We start from the raw sequence: 2346 nt of genomic DNA on the forward strand, positions 1-2346 counted from the left end.
ATAAAAATAAATAAAAAATAATATATATAAAACCTGAATTGAGGGGCAAAAACAATTTCTGTAAGGATATTTATTAAACGGTCAACTACTTATTTTACTGAATTCAGTCTGATTAAAATGACCAATTCACAGAAATTTTCTCATAAACATTCACGTTCTCAAAAACAGTCTGTTAAATTAAAGAAGCCGTATGAATTTGGAACAACACAATGCAGAGTAAATGACAGAATTTATTATTATTATTTATTTTTATGGGATTTATCCGTTTGAACGTGAACCAACCAAGGGAAAGGAAACGAGTACTAAATCTAAAGTTCTCATGCAGTCTAATAGCATTCACATTTGGTATCTCTTTCCATAAGTATCTCCATAAGAATGATTTGCAATAGATTTGTATTTGCAAGAAAACACTGCAGACCAGCAGACTAGCAGATTGTGCATGTTAACGCGATTAAATGGATCTGAAAGACTAAAAGTGCAGTGCGAGGTTCTGTGGAAATCTGGTACAGGCTAGATGAATGAATTTCTGACATTGTGGCATCTGATAAATTTGAAGCTGAGAAGATGTGAAGAACCTTTCCCTCCAAGTACCATAACAGGTTGGTATACCATGTAAATGTATTTCATCCAAACACCATTAATGGATATCAATGCTTAATAAAAATGGTGCCCAGCTTCAAACGTTTGCAATGTTCATCATGTTGGTTGATATTGCTGAATAAGACTTATAAAAATGAAAAAGGGTTCCAAATGTAAGGAAAAAGAGAAGACATGACTTACTTCTGAGCTCTGCAGTGATTTAAGGCAAAACAAATGGAACACAGAATACATTTTTTAAAAACCTCAAGTTGCACACTACACCAAAAAACTTTTACAACTGACTTGAAACAAAAAAACAACAACAACAGCCCTGTAATTCGATTTCCATCACCAGGCCATTTAAGCAACATTTTTGTGTAACTTANTTTTTCTCATCATATTGAACAATATGGGAAAACAACATCTCTCTCATGCATCCAAGTTACTGTCGACACTAGGGATGTCACAATAACAAAGATATTTCATTACGCTCCATAAAAGTTTCAAAGAATAAACTAATACGCAATGAAACACATTCTTTTACTTAAGAAATTAAATATAAAGCAACGGCATAAAGCCTTTGAGTACATCTCAATTAAGTAAACAAATAGACAGTCAGCAATAAAGAACAAAGAAATAATTAGCAGCAGTCTTCTTTGCCAAAATTACTGTTTGATCAATATTAACATGATAATAAGCAGTGGCATGCTGCATTTACACTTTAAGTTCCAATGCACTGGATTAATATTGTGAGAACTATTATGTTTTTTTTAAGCATCTCGCCAAGACAGTCATTTTTAACCAAAAATTGCATTCGGTTATTTATGCACACAATTACGTCTGATATTCAATTTGTGCACTAGCCCTAACTTCTTTTATTTTCTGCATCATCAGCATCAAGATTTCATCGCATGATCAGACAGGTGAAACTCCCAAGATCTAGAAATGCAGTGGCAATAAATTAGAAAAGAAATACGAGGTACAGTCTATTCAGTCTAAAAGGTTCGATTCCGTTTCCAAAACTCCATATAAAAAATAAAAAAAAAACTTTATGTGAGTAGATTCTCTAAATTGAAAAGCGAGAACTTGAACTAAATCCAGTTTTAAGCACCATAAAATGTAGATTTATATCAGATCTCATATAAAATACAAATCCAGACGGCGCATGTGGCAAAAGGAAGATTATAGAGATTAAATGTCGCAGAAAAAATACGTACTGGTGAATGGCCTGCAGAAACTTGCGCTGATGTTTCCGGACCTTGGCATGGTCAATCTTCTTCACAAGCTTTGTGTGTTTGTAGATTAGCCATGTTTCCCTGAGTACATTAGCAGCCGTATTTTTCACCTGTGAGAAAAGGAGGTCCAGATTAGAAACATATATTCAAAATTAATTTTAAAGGGATAATTCACCCCAAAATTTTTATCCTATAATTAATTACTCTCCCTCATGTCGTTTCAAACACACAAGAACACTTTGTGCACTTTCTGTTTCTTCGTGCATAAAAATTATTCTCTTAAATTCATAACATTACGGTTGGATCGCTGATGGACTATATTAACGCCCATACTACATTTTTGGGTCTTGAATGTGTCAGTTGCACTGCAGTCTATGCAGAGTCTAACGCTCTCAGATTTCACCAAAAATATCTTTTGATAGAATAAAATAATAATAAATAAAATAATAATAACCGTTTGTATGAAGATAAAGGTCTTACGGGTTTGGAACAACATTAGGGTAGTTGCAGAATTTTTTCATTTTTGGGTGAT

General features: G+C 33.3%; 2 protein-coding genes across 7 annotated transcripts in view; both read right to left on the reverse strand.

The window, feature by feature from the left end:
- The window catches only part of LOC122328902 (sushi, von Willebrand factor type A, EGF and pentraxin domain-containing protein 1-like), a 502117-nt gene that overhangs the window by 86248 nt on the left and 413523 nt on the right, over positions 1-2346 (reverse strand). The gene's annotated exons all lie outside the window — the stretch shown is intronic.
- LOC122328919 (small conductance calcium-activated potassium channel protein 2-like) overlaps positions 53-2346 on the reverse strand; it is a 36687-nt gene continuing 34393 nt past the window's right edge. The window contains exon 8 of the mRNA XM_043225000.1: positions 53-1924. Coding sequence (XP_043080935.1) covers positions 1646-1924 — 279 coding nt within the window. The 3' untranslated portion in view covers positions 53-1645. The remainder of the gene's footprint in view (positions 1925-2346) is intronic.

This window comes from Puntigrus tetrazona, chromosome 23 (genome assembly GCF_018831695.1).
Source record: "Puntigrus tetrazona isolate hp1 chromosome 23, ASM1883169v1, whole genome shotgun sequence".
NCBI classification, from domain to species: domain Eukaryota; kingdom Metazoa; phylum Chordata; class Actinopteri; order Cypriniformes; family Cyprinidae; genus Puntigrus; species Puntigrus tetrazona.